General features: G+C 38.6%; 1 protein-coding gene across 3 annotated transcripts in view; it reads left to right on the top strand.

Annotated features, from left to right (window-relative positions):
• malrd1 (MAM and LDL receptor class A domain containing 1) overlaps positions 1 to 20,553 on the top strand; it is a 45,657-nt gene that overhangs the window by 16,420 nt on the left and 8,684 nt on the right. For 2 of the 3 annotated variants that reach the window (XM_015055942.1, XM_015055951.1), the window contains exons 18-27: positions 355 to 649; positions 5,504 to 5,749; positions 7,321 to 7,478; positions 11,601 to 11,781; positions 13,927 to 14,055; positions 14,174 to 14,332; positions 16,703 to 16,860; positions 17,446 to 17,647; positions 18,183 to 18,461; positions 19,539 to 19,664. In XM_015055942.1, the coding sequence (XP_014911428.1) occupies positions 355 to 649; positions 5,504 to 5,749; positions 7,321 to 7,478; positions 11,601 to 11,781; positions 13,927 to 14,055; positions 14,174 to 14,332; positions 16,703 to 16,860; positions 17,446 to 17,647; positions 18,183 to 18,461; positions 19,539 to 19,664 (1,933 nt within the window). Of the gene's footprint in view, positions 1 to 354; positions 650 to 5,503; positions 5,750 to 7,320; positions 7,479 to 11,600; positions 11,782 to 13,926; positions 14,056 to 14,173; positions 14,333 to 16,702; positions 16,861 to 17,445; positions 17,648 to 17,766; positions 18,136 to 18,182; positions 18,462 to 19,538; positions 19,665 to 20,553 lie in introns of those variants that run through there. The other variant, XM_015055959.1, reaches the window with a different exon arrangement.

Genomic DNA, 20,553 nt, shown 5'->3' on the forward strand with positions numbered 1-20,553 from the left:
GTTTTTTTATTATTATTTATCATTTCTTTTATATTTAGATGTATAAATAATGACATAAGTTGAAAATTTGGATTTACTCCTTTCTTTTTTAAAAAAAAGAAAAATGTTGTATGAATATACATATACAAATCCATGCTTGTTGGTGTCAGTGAAGGGAAAGTCACGTTTTATTTAAATTATTTAACAAAGATCATTTATATGAGTGAGATACAGTAAAAAAATCCTAAGAAAATCTAAATATTTGTGATGAAATAGACACAAATGGACAGCAACATAAAACCTGTTTAAATAAATTGCATAAATATGATAAGAATGCATTCAGGTCTTGACAGATTTACCGTTTTTTCTGGGTAGATGCGTTTCTACTATCACATGTCTGGAGACGGTATCGGAACCCTCAGTGTTTTCGCTAAAACCGAGGAAAGTCTTCACCTCCTGCTGAACCTGACTGGAGATCAGGGCAACTACTGGCAAATGAAGGAACTCCAGCTGAGCTCCTCTGCAGACTTCCAGGTGGTGTTTGAAGGGAAGGTGGGGCGCAGCGAAAAGGGAGACATCTGTCTGGACGATATCACCTTCTCTCCAGGATGCCTCCTCTCCCCCACAGTGTTGGTAACGGACAGCACTCCTCCTCCTACTCCTCCAACAGGTAAAGTTCACTTCAGAATACATTAAAATTAACATGCAGCCTTTTCTTTTTTGAAACTACATAAAAAAAAAAATAAAAAAACAGAGGGGATTTAGATTGGGAAATCTTCTCTCATGATCAGGGATATGAATGATTTCGGTCTTCAGAGTTTCTCTCAGGTGTGATTCCCTGACATTTCTTTTGAATTGGATTAGCAGATTATCTTTTCCCCATCTTCGAGTCGTTGCCAGGGTGACGCTGTCTCATCTAGACAGCTGCTAGGAGTGTCAGCCTAAATCAGTCATTTCTGCATCACAAACTATCTGGAGGGCAGCAGCTAATTTAAAATGTGGCAACATGCAGTGGATTCCAAAAGTATTCTTATGCATAAAACTTGGCGACTTTTTATTATTTGTTGAAACCACAAATACTAACACATTTTGGGCGATTTAATGTAAATGATACATGGTTTAAATATATCTCTTCATATACGATAAAAAAGTTGTAGAAGAACCTCCAAAGTATTTGGGTTTTGCACATTGAAAGACTGAATATTTTCACTATCTTGGAGGTCATCTGTTAACAGAAAACTTCAAGTCTTTCCAGAGGTGATCCTGTGTCTCAGTCTCAAGTTTTTTGAAGCTTCTAACAGACTTTTTTTTATTGGATAGCCCCCTATGTAGCTCAAACAATCAACTCTGATTGTTTGAACTAAAAACAATTCTGCCACTACTAAAAGGTCATGGTAGGGACAGCATGTTTAAACACTTGGAGAGTAAAAAGGTGTAGTTGTTAAACAATGTTGTGTTACACACTGAATGATATGGCAGACATTCTGTAATCAAACTTACACTTGTTAAAATAGTCAGAAATATTTTTTGAGGTTGTTGGCTGCCCTTAAAGCAATTACTTGATACGTAGAAGAGTTACTATGGGAAGACTCACTGAAATGCTGCATGTGCTTTCAGATAAGTGTCAACTAAAAAATTCTGCTGCAAAAGGGAGTTTTATTAAGCCCCATAAAATCCGGTGAGACATTGGGTGTGTCTGATGTCTCCAGGTAACAGCTGTGACCTTTGACCGCTTCTTAACAACGGAAAACTGCAGACCTTACAGGTGGCACCTTAGTTTTGATAGACTGAGTCGACGTCTGTCCCCTAAAAGCGTAACGATAAAACATTTGCTATTGTTGCTCAGTCCTCTTCTGAACTACTTAGCTGTTTGCATACCTTGACTTTGGTACTGTTCACATTTTCGTTTAATAGCTGCACGTTTAGTTTCCTTAAGGACAGATATTCAATCTAATCACACATTTTAAAAATTACTGCTAACGTGATAAAAACGCCACAAGAGCCCAATTAAAACTTTTTCCTTTTTTTTCCCCCTGGTTTTAGGAACGGACTCAATTCTCTGTAGATGTGAGCGATTTTAATCAGCTTTGCCAGGAAAATTTTGGCAGTCGGAGAATTATAACTGCTGGGAAATTCCCACAGTAACAATCTGGTTTATCCAGTCGTTATAAAACAATTTGTTAAGTTTTGTAGGAAAATATCTTCCAAGCAGTGTAAATTAATCTTTTCACACTCTGTGTCTCAGTCCTATTTAAGTTCTCCAACATTACTCACATGTTTTATGAGGGAACCCTTACAACAACAACAATAGCAGCGGATTTATTGCCTCTGTCAATGTAGTTACAAAGGGACTATTAAATGTGTTGCCCAGCTTTTGTTTTCAATATGAGCGAAGATAATTAGGAGGGTTTATAAATAGTAAAGATCGAAACTTTAATGCTGTCAGTGTTTTTTGGTCATTTTCTTGTTTTTCAGGAGTGCTCTCATTTATACCCAGAACAGTATTATTAGTTTGGATAATTACAAAAGTGTCAGACCCACAGTTTATTGCCTCACTCTGTAATCAGCTGGATGTCTTTAGCAATGGGGTTTTCTCTGTCTTCAGAATGGCCACAACATCACTGGCTACACAAAGAGTTAATGCAGCAATGGGTAAATCTTAAATATAAGTAAAATTATTATTATTATTTTTTTTTACATATTTATCAAAGTTGTCACTATGTTGTGACAGTATAATATGAGGTAACAAATCTGTGCTCTTCCAACTTCTCCCTGTGGTCCTACTGCCATCTGCAGAAATGTTTCACTCCCAGTCAAAAACAACCAATCAGAGCCAGAAGGAAGATATGAAGTTATGCTAAGACGAAAGGTGAATCTATTTTGATCACTTTTTCACACATTTTGGTAATAAAATTGGAGGACATATAGTAGGTAAGGAAAAGAAATACAAAGAGAGCAATAAAGAAAACATCACTTAAAGACTGAACTGGAGCTAAAATCCATGGCCCTCTCGGTAATTGAGTAGCCAGCAGGGAGTAGAGCTGTGGCCGAATGCAGCTCTTTCTGTCTGTGTGTTGGCAGGATGTACAGTAATACTGATGAGACAAGAGGCAGCAGGAACTGTAATTACAGACTATCACTCCTCAGGGGCTTTTTCTGCCACAGCTTCAATTTATATACCGTCACATGATTCAGCGTTGAGGTCGACTGCACCCCACAGTTTCTGTATTTGTGCTCATGATAATACAGGCACTTTATGGATGATAAAAAAAAAAAAAAAATTATATGGCTTTCATGATTAACATGCAAATTTGTTTTCCTTTAAATGCAGTCATGTATGCATCCACTAGAGGATGTCCGTGTGCATATAGTTAATGTGACACTGTAAGAGAAAATCGAGAAAATTTGAATCAAGCAGTATAGCCCACCAAATGTTTTATAAATTCTTTGTTTAGGCCATTAACAGCTTGTTAAAACAGACATTAATGAAACTGCTGGAAGCATTTTATTACATTTGCTGATAATTGGAAGAAGACCATCAGGAGAAGGTGCTCCTGATGTGTGTGCCAGTAAAACTGTCTCTCCTACTGTTGTTTTTTTTTTTCTCTGGCATACTCTAAAAGAAAGCGTTCATTGTAAAATGAGTATTTTGTTATTCTAATAGTGCTTTACAAAAGTATATGTACTTATTTAAACTTAGATAAAAGAATTGTGGTGAAAATATGATCTCAGTGACTTATTCTGACACCCCTGAATGAAAAACCAATTGCTTTTAAAAATAATCTCAATGGCAATAAAAAGACCTATGAAGACTATAAGAGTTGCACCCTGATTACTCCACGCCAGTGGTGAAACATGGTGGTGGCAGCATCATCCTGTGGAATATGCATTTAATTCACAACAGGGTAATTGGTCAAACAAATTGAGCCAAATATTGCGTAATCTTTGAAAAAAAAACAAGCGAGTTTGAAACAGTTTGTCTTCCAGCAGGACATTGATTCCAGAGTTTTGATGGAGAATCTGTGGCAACATTTGAATATCGATGTTCATAAACACTCCAATTTGACTGACTGAAGAAAGTTTTGAAAAAAAAATTGACTAACATCTCAGTCTTTTCATGTGCAAAGTCTGTAGAGACCTACCTCATGCTGCATAGTTCATATAGTTCAGATAAAGACGATTAAAAATCCTTTGGGTAATCTGTTTATTTTATATGATTCGGTTGCCTTTTTTGTGCAAAATGTAGAGCTCAATTAAAATCCATCCACTAGGAGAGATATTGTCACCCAGGGTGTCTGATCCAATCATGACCCTTAAGTTATTCATATAGAAATATGATTCCAATACCTTTTTTTTTTTTTTTTTTTTTTTTTTTGCATGCGTTACATTAAAAGAGCACCAAATATAGGGTCGTGGTGACTGATGTGGAAGATGTCTGAGTCAACTCCCTGTAAAAATATGATTTCTCTCTAATTGAATTCCCCTCACAGATTCTGTAGGCAGGGGACAGTCGGGAGTCAGGAGCTGTCTCTTCCTGGCTTCCTGTGTTTCTTTTGTTGGGGTCACATTGCTTCTGGTTCTGTGCACCTCAAGAGGAACAAAGGATTAGGAAGGACTTATACCCCTTTTCTCTCCTTTAATTACAGAGACCACCCTTCTTCCTTTCTAACACTTCCCCCACCCTAAGGCTAAGCACTGACCCTGCTGGAATGTTTGGCTCCAAAAGAAGCAGAGCCCCCACCACTGTCCCCTTCCAAGTATCGCCATCAATGATACAGTGATTTGAGCTCAGAGCCCCATGCTCCTGTGTCCTTCCTAAGCTTCTTAAGGAAACTACAGCTCTGTGTGCAGAGGGGTGCCCTTAAGGGTTTACTGCACTGCTGGGATGCTGTTTAATCTTGTGAAATGCACAAAGTGGCTTCTTTAGAGTCCAGATTTCTCTACTTCTTTTTCAAACCCTTAGATGTGAAATTTGACAGTTTTAAACAATGGACATTTTAACTACAGTTACAGAAATTGCTGTCTGTTGCAAGGCTGCCTGCAAAAATTACAAATAGAAAAAAAAGGGTTACAGCATCTGTTATTTTTGTGTTGAATTATCTTATGACCTTTGAAATCTGGGGTGAAATTAAATCCCATGAAATATATTCAGTTCTGTTGTTCTCAAGGTTGTTGATGTGAAACTCATTATTCTACTGAATATAAACTTCAGCTGGGTGTGTCTCATTACCAGACTGCTATGTGGATTTTGCTACATTTTTCACATGAAAACAAACTTTATTAATAGTATCTCTCATCATGCATGGCTGCATCTTGGATATCACTAGTATTTTCTGATGTTTTGAGCTGGTAGTAACTTAAATATCTTGCATACAGGCAGAAATAGACTACCTGGCTCCTCACATCTATTACCGACACAGAACGTCTTTAGTTAGACCAGAGACTGACCTTCACAGAAAACTAATTTTGGTTGCAAACATCTGAATTTGTGAAATATGTTGAATTGTCTTGCCTTCTTTTCCAGGGTTCTGTCCTCCAGGGGCTTCCGTTTGTGGAAAAGGCAGCTGTTACACTCCAGAGCAGATGTGTGACTTCACCGACGATTGCAGCGACGGTACGGACGAGGAGGACTGTGGCACCTCCTGCTCGTTTGAGAACGGCCGCTGTGGCTGGAAGAGTTCGCTGGCTGATAACTTCGACTGGGCTCTCGGTACCGGATCTCTTCAAAGCATACGGCCGCCGTATGACCACACGCTGATGGATGACAACGGTATGTGGTTCCATTTGTTAGAGCTAGAATATCGTTTCAGGTTTGCAAAAAATAAATCTGCTGTCCTCTGGTGATGTATCTTTACAGTTTGATTCAAATCACGAAGTCAATCAATGAGCTTTTTCACAGTATGTGAATTTTCTGAAAATGGAAACTCGGATTGTTGATTCGGAGCTGAATTGAAAAGGTGCGTTGTAATAACCCACATGAATAGTAAAGCTTGCTATCTGGTTCTTTGTAGTTCAAAAGTAGCATACAGCAGATGCTTGCATTTCAGCTTGCAATTTTTCCAAATTAGTCTGTCTAATCTTAAAACGTAATTTTTAAAATGATTTTAACCACAAAGAAACTCACGTTACAAACATAAATTGGTGTGCTTTTAGCCAAGTTTAGTTACATTTAACTACAAATGCTAATTGTAATTTTAGTTAAAAGTAACTAAAGAAATACAGGTCACAATCATACTAGTTCAACAGCATTTGGCATTAGCTGAAAAAAGTATATTTTATAATGTAAATGTAATATTGCGTCAGATAACAGGTTATGCATTTAAGCCAACCAAGAAATGATTTGATTTAATCTTACCACTCCTTCCTGATTACTTTTCTCGTTGTGCTTTAAAGCTAAAAAGGAAAAAGAAAGATGCACCTACTACCTAGAGCACCATCAAAATCGCAAGTCTTGTTATGGTTATTTAACAAACATTAGTTGCACAATAGCATGGTGGAGTGATGCTCAGCACTAATGTGAGTTCTTCAGGCCTGCTAGATTTTGCATGCTCTCCCAGCAGAGCCTGCATTTGCTTTCTGTTTTCTGAAAAACTAATCAGTTGATTCAAACTGGAGCGACTCTCAGTTTGCAATTTGTAAACCTCAATTGAGGTTCATCCCATCTGCGATTTTATAACATCTGCTTTTTTAAAAATCATCCTTTATCCCCGAAGAGGAGAATCCCAGAAAAGTAGGATAGTTGTTACAGCAGCATCTGTAAATTCCTGCCTCTTTAGAAAAGAAAAGTGGTTGTGTTTTGGAGAAGAAATATTCAGACTTGAAGCTACTGACAGCCAGGTAATTTGTGAAATCATTGTTAGTGTAGTCCCGGGTATAATTGTAAATGACTGCAAGTGACAGATTAGCACAATCAAATAAAAGAAAGTGACGATCACTTTTACTCTTGCAAAGCAATAAAGCTTAAAAATGCCCTTTAAATCATTTAAGGCACAGGTGAAAGTGTGTAATTTGAAGCGGTGCACAGATGTTTTTTCCAGACAGAAAGATGTTGCTCCCAGATGCTTTCTTTTCATTTGAATTCAGCTGTGTTAAAACATTTCTTCTTTCTCTATGGATTTCCCTTAACAAAATAACCTTGAGCTACCCTTTTACAAAAGCCAGTGGCACATCAAAAGATGTGTTCATGATTACGCAGTGACCCTTAGCCCTCAATCCTCCCCTCCCCCACCCTTTCAGTCTCCTTGACCTTGCTACAATTTTTGCAGTGGCTGTAATAGATTCTAAAAATCTCATCTTGTTACTTTTCTCCTTCATCTTGTCTTATCTTCTCTTACCTTCCAGGCCATTTTGTCTACCTGGAGGCCACTCCGGTGGGACTGAAAGGCGACAAAGCTCATATAAGGAGTTCTGTTTGGAAAGAGTCAAGCGCTGTCTGCAAGCTGTCCTTCTGGTACTACCTTTCCCATAAGGCCACAGGGACCATCCGGCTGCTGATCAAGGTAGAGCGAGTTTTGGTTGAGACAAGAAGGAAGAAATTAATTGGTTTCACCCACTGCCAGTCATGATCACCATGGTTACACTCAGCCAGTGAAGCCGATCTTTAATCATTTAAATATTCACCCCGTGTTCAAAGTAAATTGGTAAAGTGCTGGGAGGATGGTGGATCGTCTTTCCTCCAGTGCTTGATCAGTGGATGTTGGAGAGGAATGCATGGAGTTGAAGATCCTCTCTTATGCCCAAAACAAACCCAAACCAAACATTTGAAAAAAGTCCGTCTCTGCTCGTTCTCAAGGTTTAATGCTTATTGATTCATATCAGAGTGTAATAACACACAGTAGACTGTGTTGTTTTGCTCAAAAACTGGTATTGTTTTTGAGCAAAAAGTTTCTCTGACAAGAAAGTTTATTGTTTTACTCTGTTTTTAAAGTTATTTTTGTGTCTTCTCTGTCAGTCGGTGCCAGGTTTTGGTTACTGACTGGTTTACGTCTTTCTTTCATTACTTTTTTTTCTTTCTTTTTTTTGTTTTTTTACATATTTGTCTACTTTGGTTAATGAGATGCATAAAAATATAAGTCTGAGTTTGACTGAAAACCAGAAGTTTAAAAAAAATTCATATCTTTTAAAATCTATATCTCTTTTATACAGACATTATATTTGTATTTTTGTATATTTTATTATATTTATACATTTTCTTTTAAAATGCAGCTGTTTTTAAGCCCTTCATGCGATTGATTCTTCCTTAAAGCATAATGTGGTAGAATATTAGAAATTTAAATGACGGGATTTAATAGTTATTGCGTCAGGTTTTGTGGCTCTCATTATTGATTATGTGACTGCATGAGAAGCAGGAGATGATGAATGTCTGTGGACCATTTTACATCTGCTCCTCTCTGGCATACGGATGGAAAAAGGGAGATTTAGCCTTTTGCTGTGGATATTAAAAGAAGCCAGTAAAACGTGTGGGTGAAGGTGCAAAGTTTAGAAATCAGCATTAATTAGTCAAGCTGTTGTGTTGGAGGGGGGGGGGGGGATCGGATTTTCAGTGTAACTTTAAGCTCTTATTTGGCATTAGGTGAATGTGTGACCTTCCAGGTTCAAAGCCATTAACACTTACAGAATATTGCATTGTGCTTTCATGTATAACATTACTGCACATTTATAGCCTTCATAATTCACTGGCTTGTAACTGCAGCATGAATACAAACTTACACACGCCCACGTTTTATAGCAATAAAGCCTACATGTAATCACTGCAGGTGGGTCCCCTGTGAAATTTGCTAAGAGCCCAGTTTGTTACACCAGATCCTTGATTTGCTCTTAATAGTCATTCGTCATTAAGTACCAGGGCCGATGTCACACAGAGAAATGGAAACATCGGCTGGAAATAAAGAAAAAGGGGAGGGAGACTCCTCTGCAGATAAAAGACTATTGTTTCTTGGAAGTTACGATCACTGGGAAATTACGTTATTTAATGGTGCCATAATTCAGACTCTGCCTTTCAGCAGAAAGGCAGTGCCTTTTGTATTTTCTGTTACACAAAAGACATGAGAAACAAGCAATTCAATTCATACTTTTGGCATTCACTCAGGGATAAATGAATAACGCTGAAAACAAAGTATGAAAAAAAAGAGTAGCCTGACGTTGAAGCAATATGTTGAGGGCCATGTGATCGGACAGTGTTGTGCCAAGTCACCCTTAACAAGAACAGTGTGAAAATTAGTTGAGCATAGTTTAAGCACGTCAGCTAACTAAATCTCCAATTAAGAAAAATGAAGATAATACCTCTGCTGTTTTTTGCATCTTACCTACATGATGGCCAGATAAAAAAAGGACTTCAGCTTTTTGCTTCTTTACAGTATCTTGTGGTGACAAAAAACATTAGTTAGTGTGAATAGTTAACTAGGCACTGTATCAACTTACAATCTCCTATCATGTCCTTCATCTGAAAGTCACATTTTAATCTTCAAGGAATTTACAATTCAGCGAAATATTGTACAGCAATGGTATATTTCTTTTGCAGATTTACATCGTTTTGGATGGTTTTTGTGGGCTGACATTACAGAGAGCCATTAGTCAATGCCAAGAGAGTATGCTCTCCCCACAATATATGTTACATGACAACACTGATCAATTAAACATGTTCTGAACCTGAGACAAAACTCTACCCTTACCTTAAGAGGAAAAAAAAAAGCAAGGTAGTGTCTCCTCCCTGTTTTGATGTTGTTTTATTTGGTCAAGAAGCAAAATATTCATTCAGAAAAACAGCTCCCAGCAGTTCAGTAAAATGAAAGAGGCCATGAATATAAATTGGATTTTAGCTCAACGGTTACCACATTTAAATTTCAACGACATAAGCATTTTTATAGAATTACAACTTTGTGTCTTTCTTCAGTTTCTGGTTCACCCATCAGAATGAGTTTCACATATTGCGACATATTTGCGCTCTAAACCAAATTTGTGATTGCAGTGCCCTAACTGAAAGCTCAGGAGGCGAAGACTCAAAGCAATCAAATGAATGCCTCGACCGATATGCCAAACAGGCTTTAAGTGAGAGCCATCATGGTATATTCGTCCGTTGCTCTTGGGCTATTTTTATAGATTGAGCCGTTACTCCCTGACATAAATCTCAATAAGTCCTGCTGTAACTCTACCTATTAATCTGTGCTCTACTCTCGCCGTAACAAGATTATTTCAAGTCAGGGCTTCAGAGCAGAGGGGACAAGCCTCACCCAAGGGTGCATTTTAATATGCTTTCAAGCTGCAGAGTAGAGTGTGACTTTGCTTGTCCTCTGTGTGTTTTTTTTTTTTTTTTTTTTTTTTTTTTCCAGGATATTAGACCAGAACTTGTCTCACTGCAGTCGAGCCTCTGGTCACCTCTTGCAACTTCAGATTCAGCAAGTGTAAAATCATGTTGTTTTTTTTTTTTTATATATTAGAGTGTTTCTGTCTGCAGTAGTTAAACATTTTACACTTCTGAAACTGATTCTCTACTCTGAAGCATGTTTAAAACATTTTTTCTGTAGTTACCAGTGATATCAGAAAAAAAAAAAAAAAAACAGTACAGAAAGTTATACTCCACCCCATCAATATTACTGATGGTGTTCTTTTTTTTATTTGGATTGTGATTTTAATTTTATTTTGGCTCTGTTAACTGTCATTGACTTTTAGTAGATTTTATTATCCAATACTTATTGATCGAGTGGAATGGGATGTCTGGTTTTGCCATTCAGAGGCAACCTAAAGTTCCTACCTTATATGCAATTTCCCAAGTAGAAAAAAAATGAAGCCTAGTGGCACAACTAAAGCAATATATAAATAATAATAAAAAAAATGTTTAAAATTTTCTGGGCATTTCCTGGAAATTAGTAAGTAATGGCAAACAATAAGAGGATCAGCATCAAGTGTCTTTTGGCTTATATATAGACTGATTATGCCAATCAGTTTTATTTTTATGTGCATTAAGAAGCCAATAAAAATGACTATTTACCAATTAATTAAGCTCTATAACTCAGAATGTTGTTATATATAAATTTTATATAGCATAAAAGCCTTTTATTGCCTCTTTATTGACTCTCAGTTTAGTAAGTCCAGAGGTCAGAACATTTGTAATAAAACACGTGTTTGTGTCACTGATGCTGTTTGTGCTTCTAGAGAGCTGCATCCGCATAACCTGTTTCAAAGTCACATTAGCTATGATTTAGTGCCTGAGCTGTAGCATCATGGGAAAAAACTGAGTGGACTTCCAGAAAAATAAATTCTAATTTGTACTTAATATGTTCCATATGTGGTATGAAGCAAATTCGTCGACATAACTCGGAGCATTTTTTTTTTAGTCTGAAAAGTTGCTCTCAGGCATTGAACTTATTACAGTCATGTTATGTTAATGAGACTTTAATAACTCCTCTTAGATGAAGTCCACTGCTTCCCAGCAGCCGTCAGTCCAGAACGTACTTTTAGTTAATTTTTCCTCAGTAATATCCCCTGTGGCCCGTGACTCTGAGTTTTGAAGGATGAAGTTCTGTCAGTAATCACTGCAGCAGCTTTGAAACCTCTTGTTAAAAACCAGAGCAGAATGTGAAACGCTACCACATGGTGTATCCTTTGTCATTTCTCCTCTGCAGATGGAGGACAGCTTAATTGAGATGTGGAATAAAACGGGACATCAGGGAAACCAGTGGATCCAAGCGGTGGTCCCCCTGAGGAACCTCAGGAACTTTGAAGTGATTTTCGAGGGGATTCGCTCCCGAGACGTCAGCGGAGGAGCTGCCCTGGATGACCTGGAGTACATCGACTGTGCTCCGAGTAAGTGATGAGCGTTATCTCAGACAACCCCAAATGTTGCATCTGGTGAGATCTTCTGGGATGAAGACCAGTTGTTAAAAAACAATGGTGTTTTTTAAGCTTTCTGGCAGTGAGCGTAACATATTGAAAATATTTAAACTTTTGGCGCTTGAACTGGAAAATGGACAAGAGATTTCTTTGGGGGCCACCTGGCAAAGTGATCAGGGTGACTAGTTTTCAGCACCTCAAGAAATGGGGTTATGTCTGCTAAAAGCATAACTTCTAGTTGATTTTTACACAAAGGGGAAGTACTTCACTTTTGAATGTGTGGTAAAGTCCGATTCATTATTTCTAACACAAGTCTGAAATATAAACTGCATAATAATTTGTGGCTTTTAATCATTTATCTGAGTGCAATGAATTTTAAGAACATCTGGGTGAGCAAGTTTAGACTAACGGCGGATTTCATCTAATTCACACAGGGTGGAAATTAGACATATAAACTCAAATACAGTGGAAACCGTATACGTACATGAAAAAAAAGACTCGTTATCTTTTATCCCGTATTAAGTCAGACAAACTTTGCCCTTTAAAGGCTGGAGATCACAGTGGGTGTTATGTGATACCTATTCTGTGTAATTGTTTGTTTTTTATCCACTTGGAAATTGCACATAAGAACTAAACATGCTGGTGGAGGTCTACAGTTCTCTTCTTATCTTGGCTCTCCACACTTACCAAAATTACTATAAGTCATAGTAATCTGAGTGTATATCAAATTTGAAGTATGTCATTTTAAGAACTTTTCTCTTTCATTACCTGGAATTTAGCCAACATCCGCAACCTAAAACATTAAGTCGACTTTAATGTCAGACAGTAAGAAAGAAATGGTTGTCCTTTTGTTTAAAGCTTTTAAGTGTCAGGTTTCAATTGTTTACGCAGTTTCAGAAAGTGGTTCTGCATCATCTTTTATTTCAAGGTGAAGCCCCTTTAATTTCCCGTCAGTAAACACGTTTTGCCTGTAGCTGGCAGTTTCACTCACATTGCATTGAGAAAATGAACAACTGGACCGGCCATGTTGGCAAATATTTGTGGAACGGCAGATTTCAAGCTCGTCATTTCCAACAAATACACGTCTGAAAGAAGATCCAAACTGCCCTCATAAGATTAAATTACATTTCTGAGAATGTTAAGGAAAAACCCAAGAACCACAGCACTTTAACATCTGCCATTATAAACTGCAATATTATCCACAGTGAACTGAGTTTTCTATCAGTAAGGAATGAGGAAAAGCAAGACCTGACTGGAAAAGTAGGGTAGGTGACGTAGAAACTTTAAAATAAAAAAAATATTTCAAGAATGAGTTATATAGTTTCCTCGCCCTTTTTAATTTAAAAGTATATTTCCTAATCTTTGTAAGTCAACATATTTAACGACTGCTCCAGCTGACGGCTTTTGCAATGAAGTGCATTCTGGAAAACCGGAGAGCTGGTGAGTGTTGAAGGGAAGCATGTTTCAGCGCTAACGTTTGCTGTCAGGCTGCGGTAGATGTTTGTGTCCGAGACAGATGCTCCACATTAAACTGGACCTGACGTGAGGTTGGACAACGTCCTGCTCTATCAAGGCCGTTTCTCTCTGAAGCGCACAGGCATAAACACACTTATGGGGGCGGGGGGAATAAATACTGACCTCTGGTTCAGTTGAGACGTACATCAAAACACACAGAGGGGAGGGTATGCAAAGACTGACAAGCAGACAATCTGTCTGTCCAAAAGCAAATTACTCAAACACACAAGTCTCCATCAACTTCAAATGGAAGCCGAAATGGTTTTTCAGTTTACTCTGTGATGGGTTTATCCCTGCTGACCTCCAGGAAGTTTAACTCACCCCTCTCACCCCTAATCATGGTTTTCATTAAATGCTCTATGTTTGAAGTTTAACAGCTCACAAACATTCAGACTGAGGAGTATAGTGCAGATTTGCCTTTTTTTTCCCTTCACCCAGTGTCTGCATGCAGTTTTGAAAAGTACAAAATGTGATTCCAGTGTTTTACGAGTCTGGAAAACAAGATAGGTTTTTTGAAATGGAGTATCAAAAAAAAGACGCCATCTTTCTGTCTTTCCTTTGTCCCTCTCTTCCTTCCTTCCTTGTTTACCATTCATGTTTCAGGCGCTGTGGAGCCAGGTAGATGTCCTGCAGCCACAGACTTTGTGTGTGAGAGCGGCCATTGCATAGAGTCCCACCTGGTGTGCGACAACAAGGCCGACTGTGCCGATGAATCAGATGAGAAGGACTGTGGTAAGTGAAAAGAGGAAATAATTGTATTTGGTGGTGAGAATGAGTCCATCAGAGCAAAGACAAATAACTGCTTTCATTACTTGTTTCCCATTTTTCTGTTATCTTTCTTTACTTCTAGACTACATATTTGGCTCACCGGGTGCTTGTGGCTTCAACATGGAGGACGACAGGTGGGAGCAGGTCTGCCAGCTCTCTCAGGACCCTGACGATGACTTTGACTGGAGGATCGGCCACAAGACAGAGACAGGAGTTGGACCTCAGTCTGACCACAGTCCAGGTCTGCATATGTACTGAAATGCATGCTTTATTAGTCACGTTTAAAAAAAAAAAAAATGGATCAAAGCCATCTAGCAGTAGCTTAATAGTGAAAGCTCAGAATAATGTTGCTAGGTTGATGTAGAAATTATCTGCTTGATTGGAGTTCTGCGTCTATGTTTCAGGATACTAGAGCTGTCCAAAAAGACTGAGAATGACTTTCAAGACTCATACTGAACTCATAGGTCAAAGCCTCATTCTCCTTCAAACGATTGTTAATATAGAACATATCTGTAGGGTTGTAAATACTTTTTTGTACCACTGAAAGAAGCTATGTGGTAATAGGTTTGTTTTATTACTCTACCTGAATGTAATAAAACCTCACTCAGATTTACATCAAAATCTGCTCTCTTAATTTTCCAACCATCTACTCTGAAGTTGTCCCAGTACCAGACCAGGCGTTATTGTTTGGTGCTTTGCACCGAAATATTATTAATTCTGTCAAAACGACAAAAACAACAACGTCTGTTTTCCCCGACACCCTCGATGTTTGCGGCTTTCTGGCAGCACTCTGCAGTGTCTTTGTACTTGCAACTTGGCAGCTGGGAAACAAAAACTTCAGAGGAGCCTGTGAAGGCAGGGTTAACAGAAACATCCAGATGAAAACCAGTCAGAGTTAAACAGAGCTTAAAAGAACCTGGCCTTGTTTAGGCTTTCTACATACTTTTGTTCTAATAAAAAGGTTACAGTTAGTTTGGTCTACATAAGAAAATGTAACTGTACTCAGATGTTTTTTTTTTTCCTGAGTTTCAGTATTTTGTAGTTTGTTCCTTGTTTGTCTTCTGCAGAGATGATGATAAAATGAGCAGCATAAACAAATGATTTACATAAAAAAGGAATGAGCACGTTTAGGGAGATTTTTTCTTGTCAAGGTAAATTACGTGGTATGCTATATTAAGATTTTTCTTTTCAACCATACATATTAGAAAAAAAAACGTACCTTAGTTGCAGTGAATTTGCGACTAAGAGTCTTCATCAGCAGACAATTAATCATCATACTATCCCAATTGAACATTAGCAGTAGCAGCCTTGGGATCCCTCAAAAGCTGGCAGTAGAGGGCTAATTAATGCAAGAGCTTTTTATGGCTGTAGTACTAAAGCAAACAAGAACAATACTAAAACAGAAATAGTCTAATTAAATTGTTGCCACATGGCAAATGTCAATAATGACTCAGAAATAATGCTACAACTTCGAAGCTCATGAGGAAGAGAGATCGTGCCACTTTTCTAACTTCCTATTGAGACTAGCTATACTGTAGCACTGATGCAGCCTTTACATATAAACATATAAACTTGGTTTCTGATCATTTATTTATTTCTGTCTTCATCCTTCGACGCTTTTGAATTGTTCTCTGCTGTTGTTTGTGTAAGAAGCTGCTGTTAAGTTGCTTAGTGCTAACGCTAACTTGTACTCGGCAAACAGAGATTCATTATCTGCCACATCATTCGCTCTTTTTCTCATCTCATTGCTTTAGCTGACAACATCTGCAGGCACCTCTGGTTGATGAAAGAATACAATACTGTTTGCTGTTGTTTCTGGAAAGTTGTTTACTCCACATCCATCAGCCGCCGCCAGGCGTGGGAGGAAGCTCCTTTGGCTTGCATGCTACGCTTCTCGTGGTTTAGAGGGATATGTGAGGCTTCCTTATTGTGGTTCTTGTACAGAAAGGTAAAATTGTTCTTGATTGCACAGATACTGTTTACTCGTTATATCACATCCTGCTTGTTTTACCTCCTGGACGACAAACCTGGGGCTAAATCTGTTTCCAATTGCAACTCTTAACTCTTTCATCGCCTTCTGCAGGCCAACTGTTTTTATCGACTGTAAAGATGAATGTGCTCATTCATTGCTTGCTCCCTTCATTGCGGCACATCAGTGAAGTTGAAAACAAGGACAGCGATTGTGTAGTCTTCCTGTAGTCACATTATAAGCTGGATCAACACGTGTGCAGAGCTGATCCATGACAACAGTCTTTGGGTGTTTTTTTTTTTTCTTTGTTTTGTTTTTGAGCCACAGGAGGATCAAGTGTTGTGGGCGGGAGAAGGGTTTGCTGTCCGCTGTGGGTTGTGATGACTTTAAATTCCTCCTAATTCATGTGGAAAACTCCCACTTTGTTCTGGCTTTGCACAGAGGCTGTTTCATCTCCGAGTGTAGCCAAGCTGAAGAAGCTCTCTGCAGTATTTGGCTGCAGGCATCACCATTTCACAGCAATCCTCTCCTGTCCAAACATACCGTGTTTTGTTGTCAGTGGAGCTGAAACTGGACGGCTTTTGTGAAATCTTTAAGTCCTAGCTTACATGAATGTTACATCGATTGCATCTATCTCCGTAGATGGCGGTGGGAACTTTCTGTACATACATTCAGCCACTCAAAGGGAGGGTGATGTTGCCAAGGTGACGACGACGAACCCATTTCCTGCCAGCATCGGTCTATGTCACCTGCGCTTTTGGTTCTTCATGTACGGCTCGCCCAAAATGGGAACCCTGAAGGTGATCCTGTCAACAGAAATTACTAAAAAAAAAAATAAATCTTTAATTTATCACAAATGTATGTTTTGTTTGACCCAAGCCAACTTTGCACATTGCTGTCTGCCAAACAGTGCATACTCACCGAAAAAATGACAAATAAAGGCTCCAAGCAGCTCCACTTACAATCTTAATTTGTCACGTTTGTCTTTTTCTGGACACATATGTTTATCAGATTACCTTCAAAAAACAAATAGCTGAAAAACAAGCCTTATTAGACCTTTGAAAAGCCAAGAAAGTTTTGAAGGAAAGAATATGTCAGGGCATAAAGTGCAAGAAGCAAAAAGGATATTGGAGATATAAAGGGTAACTGCTATACCTGCAGATAGGTGTTGAATCAGAAACATTTTGGAGACTAAAAGCATTACAATCCTAAGACACAACAAACACAAAGTCTAATTTGTTATAGTATTACTGCTTTATATTATTAAAAGCATCAAGCTTCCTCCACCAACTAATAGGTTCTTCATCATATTGGGTTCTCTGTGATAAAATGTATTACCAATGTAGTACAATACATTTTTAACCTCATGTCCCCCAACACGTTAGGTTTATACCGTTGGAGCTAATGGGACACCTTTGCTTATGTGGGCCACTACTGGAAACCATGGAAACCAGTGGACATATGCCAACGTCGTCCTGTCTAACACAAAAGATTTCAGAGTGACTTTCCAGGCGGAGGTGGGTGGAGACATGTGGACGGACATCGCCCTGGACGATATCTCGTACACAGCAGAGTGTGTGGTCGGAGGTAAAAGATATTAAAGTTTTATTTGGCCTCTTTGCTCTCTCATTTTGCCTCTCTCCTGGTTTCTTCCGCTTCTGCTACTGCCCTCATTTTTCATTTCCTCCCGTTTTCACCTTCTCCAGCTTCTCCCTTTCCCTTTGTGCTCTGACGTTCCACCCTCCATTCCTGGGTTTCCTCATAAACAAGGCGAACCCTCGGGGAGAGGGGGAGAGAGTCAGTGCAGCCTGTTGCCCTGTGGGTCCGTATAAATTCACTCTGGAGATCAGGTCAATGCTGAGAGTTAGCACAACTGGAGGAAAAGCAATTACATTTATATTGTGTTGTTTCCTCAGCCTCACCTCTCTGCTCACTCTTCGCTTCTCTCAACTGACTTTCCAAAGACTTTGAAAACCTAAAAAAAAAAAAAAAATCCTGTTTCTGTTTCAAGCAGCCATCAGAGTTTCCCCAGGGAAGGATGTTTTATTTGTGTAAGCAAAAAAAAAAAAAAAAAATCTATAAAGAAGATTAAGTTTTACATTTACTTGTATCTCCATCCCAGGACCATTAACCCCTCAGCCTTTGACCTGTGACGCTGACCAGTTCCAGTGCACGCACTCGTTCCAGTGCATCCCAAAGACCTGGTGGTGTGATGGCTCTCCGGACTGCGCGGATCAGTCTGATGAAGAGCGCTGCCCGACTGCCCTGCCTGGAACCGTTCCTCCTCAAGGCGACTGTCCCGACGAGAATTTCCAGTGTTCGGACCTTCGGTGTCTCCCTGCCTTACTGCGCTGCGACGGGGTTTACGACTGCCCCAACGGAGAGGACGAACACAGCTGCCGTGAGTTTATGGTCCCGTTGTTATTTGGAAACATCTACTGCGTTTCTTTAAGACATTTTGTGATAATTAATGTTTACATGGGAGGGGGAATAAATATGAAAAAAAGTTTAATGTATTTGCGAATGAATACATGGGGAAAAAAAGGGCTTTCTGGGAAACATTAAACTGTTAATTATTTATTTTGCAAAAATGAAAACATGAAATAAAATCCATTAGACAGACCAAACCTTTGGTTGTAACTATAAATAATTTTCTTTTTATATTAGAAAATTCAATGTTTATACGTTTTCAGAATAATAATTTTATACCCACCATGCATGTTGAGAGATGAAAGGAAAATCAGAAACTCAGAAAAACTGATATCCATGCACATGTTGCATCAGATCTCACTATGTTAAACTGTGTATGCAAGAATGAAGAGCAGTTATTAGACGATTATGATTAGTTTGACCTACTTTATTACTTTGTCATGGAAAGAAACAGACTCTACAGAACAAAACGTTATGACAGCAACAACTGTAGGTAATGTATATTGGAGGAAACAACAGGGTCAGGAAAAATGGCCACTATGCTCCCCAGCAGCTTAGTTTAAGCCAATCTACCTAAAAAAAAAAAAAGAAAGAAAACTTTCAGCCTGATCTGGAGAAACCTAAGGAGCGAATGATGTGACTCCCTCTCGGCTTTTAAAAACCCCAGGACCCACCAGCAAACCCACAGTCTGGGAGAAACAAAAAATGAGTCCATAAATCTCCAGCACAAGGTGGAGCTTGGTGATTCAGACCTCCAAATGTACAAAGAAGAATTTAAAATTCCACTCAGAAATCAGCAGGGAGAGAAGTTAGAAGTGGAGAAATATGAGCTCTCCTTTAGATTTTTATAAAAAATAAAAAAATAAAAAAACGCTCACTGTGGCGTTTTGGGTCTTCTGAAGGCTTTTCACAATGCTATCAGTCTCAACTGCAGAACAAAATACAGAAGTAAACAAAAGAACTGAACTAGAAACATTGACTTTTACTGCCCCAGTTTCTTTCTTTCTGTTCACTTCATTCTTCTCGTGTGTCATCATCTTTTCACCAGCGTTGCTGCAGTGTGAGCCGGGAGAGCTCGTGTGTGAGAGTTGGCCCGGTTGTGTCCCGCTTCACATGCGCTGCGACCACTCCGCAGACTGTCAGCCGTTCCACTCAGACGAGTCCAGCTGCCATGGTAACGTGCTTTCTTTTAGCTCTTAATTGCCTCTACGGCGTCCCGCCATGTCACAAGTTGCATCGACTGTGAAATTATAATGACCTCACTTCTGCCTGTACACACTCAAGGTGGGGATGACTGCATTAGCCGTGCATTATTTTGGCGATCTTTCCTGAAGTCTGCAATTATATAAGTTGGTTTTATTTATTTATTTTCATTAACTTCTTTTCGAGCTTTGATGTCAGTCTTTACACATTTTCTTAAAACATTTCATCATCTTAGTTGAGACAGATCAACTAATGATGGACGCCCCATACACTCATGGGGCGTCCATCACTTTCAATTCAAATGCTGCTAAAACTTCATTCATGCCTGCTTACTTCAAACCTGCAGCTTTGCAAAGATTTTAAATGTATAGCATACACTCAGTGTCGCAGTTTATTTGAGAATTCACCAAAACTTGTAATGGTAGCAATCAAAATATTTTAATCTAGTCTAGTCTAACTTAATCTAATCTAAAGTCTAGCTACAGTAGCTCTTTTATCACATATCAAAGAGATATTACATGTGGAAATTTTCGACTGAAAGCTAAACACTTTCAACCATCTGAGACAAATAAACCAAGAAGAAACAGTGTCTTAAAACATGCAGTACTTGGCAAATGTCCAGGGTTCATCCCTTATTCCTCTATATTTCTTATTTTAAATTGATTTTAGTCTTTTCAAATGGCCCTACATTCTGCTTCTACAGACTTATGGAGAGTTTTCATTTAGCTTTATGTTTGCAGTGCTGCACCTGAGTTATTTCAGAGTGCTGGTTAAGCCTCATAACACTGGCAAATAAATCAGTCACCAATAAAAACAAAATTTCATATGATTAATAATCTAGAACACATGTGTCAAACTCA

This window comes from Poecilia latipinna, unplaced genomic scaffold (assembly GCF_001443285.1).
Source record: "Poecilia latipinna isolate Pla-1442-1.1 unplaced genomic scaffold, P_latipinna-1.0 Scaffold59, whole genome shotgun sequence".
In the NCBI taxonomy this organism is placed as follows: domain Eukaryota; kingdom Metazoa; phylum Chordata; class Actinopteri; order Cyprinodontiformes; family Poeciliidae; genus Poecilia; species Poecilia latipinna.